The sequence below is a fragment of the Fusarium keratoplasticum genome, chromosome 8 (genome assembly GCF_025433545.1).
Source record: "Fusarium keratoplasticum isolate Fu6.1 chromosome 8, whole genome shotgun sequence".
Classification (NCBI taxonomy): domain Eukaryota; kingdom Fungi; phylum Ascomycota; class Sordariomycetes; order Hypocreales; family Nectriaceae; genus Fusarium; species Fusarium keratoplasticum.
In genome coordinates, this window is record NC_070536.1 from 1,831,618 (window position 1) to 1,833,125 (window position 1,508).

A 1,508-nucleotide genomic window follows, 5' to 3' on the forward strand; every position below is an offset into this window, starting at 1 on the left:
ATGAAGTACTCTGCTGCTACCGTCTTCGCCATCATGGCCCTTGCCAAGGTATGCATTACACATGAGCCGTTCAAGATACGGCTGTTGACATGATACACAGGCCCAGTCCGTCTCTGTCCCTGGCGAGGATCAGGTTTCTTCCATCGTCGGTGAGGTCAGCAGCCGTGTTGAGAGCATCCGCTCTGAGGTCGAGAGCCGAGCTGCTGATGCTTCCGCCGGTGCCTCCTCCATTGCTGAAGAGATCTCGTCCCGCGTTGCCAGCCTCAGCAGCGCCGCCAGCGCCAGCGGTGCCTCCGAGACTGTCACCGAGACCGGCACCGTGACCGCTACCGGCACCGCTACTGACGAGACCGAGACTGGCACCGCCACCGATGAGACCGAGAGCGGTACCGAGACTGGTACTGAGACTGGCACCGAGACCAAGAAGTCTGTCGACACGGCTGCTATTGCCAGCAAGACCAGCGAGATCGGCGACCGCATCGCCAGCCTGAGCTCGAAGGTGGCCGACGCTACTGGCGAGGCGGCCGCCTCGATCAGCTCTGAGATTGCCGCTGCCACCTCTGAGATCGGTGCCCTCGCCAGCAGTGCCACCGAGGGCAACTCGGGTGCCATGCACACCGCTGCCATCGCCATGGGTGCTCTCTTTGGTGGTGCCGCCGTCATTGTCAACATGTAAAGAGTTGATTTGATCCACTTTGAATTTCAGTCTTCACATGCAAAGCCAAGCGGGAATGAAAACGTCGAACGGTCAACTCTTCTTTTTTTCTCTTTGTACACGCCATACAAAACAACACACACATCAAAAGGGAGTCTTCCTCGCCTGTCCGAACCCCAGCCAATCCGATGGATGCAAGGGGGTGTGGCGGGAACTCGGGATTTAATCATCTAGCGCGGGAGCATCTGCCGCTAGAAGGGATGGAATTGGTTTATTTACAGCACTTTTAGAGGTGGATTGAGATGAGATTGGAAGTATGGGGGTGGATAACTTTGTAACGTTTTATATCATTAACAAGAGAAGGGTTTTACTCTTTTATTCACATTCATGTTGATGGATTGAAGACTTGATTACTCGATTTTAATGCATCATGAGGCGTGCAAGGCCATGTCCACAATCCTTGCCTCCCATGTACCAATGACGATCCCCCAGACTTGTGCATGGCATGGGTGTTGGCCCGGTTTGGTGGTGCTTCACTGCCCCTAGCCTGGCCCAGCATCATCCACTTGGCCGCTGACACGGGACGTGCATACAATAATCGCATCGCATAGCATTGCGTTGCATCGCCCATGACGTCCTAGAAGCCAAAGGAATACGAGAGGCGACGTAATCTTTTGCCCTCCTTCCATAGAGCGCCGCATGCACAATTCTTCTTTGATCCTGATTGGCTACATCGTAGCTGACATTCGTGATGGGAACTCGTTTCACCTATTTCTCTCCATCTGGTGAAACACTGGGGTCAGCGCACTCCCATTCATTCCTCATGAGTGGCGATGCCTTCACGAGCTTTTTG

General features: G+C 54.2%; 1 protein-coding gene across 1 annotated transcript; it reads left to right on the top strand.

The window, feature by feature from the left end:
* On the top strand, positions 1 to 676 carry NCS57_01039000 (uncharacterized protein; the record flags this gene model as incomplete). The annotated part of the gene is made up of 2 exons (XM_053060136.1): positions 1 to 48; positions 101 to 676. The coding sequence occupies 2 exons, from the start codon at positions 1 to 3 to the stop codon at positions 674 to 676; spliced, it is 624 nt and encodes a 207-aa protein (XP_052910530.1).
* Between the last annotated feature and the right edge of the window lie 832 nt (positions 677 to 1,508).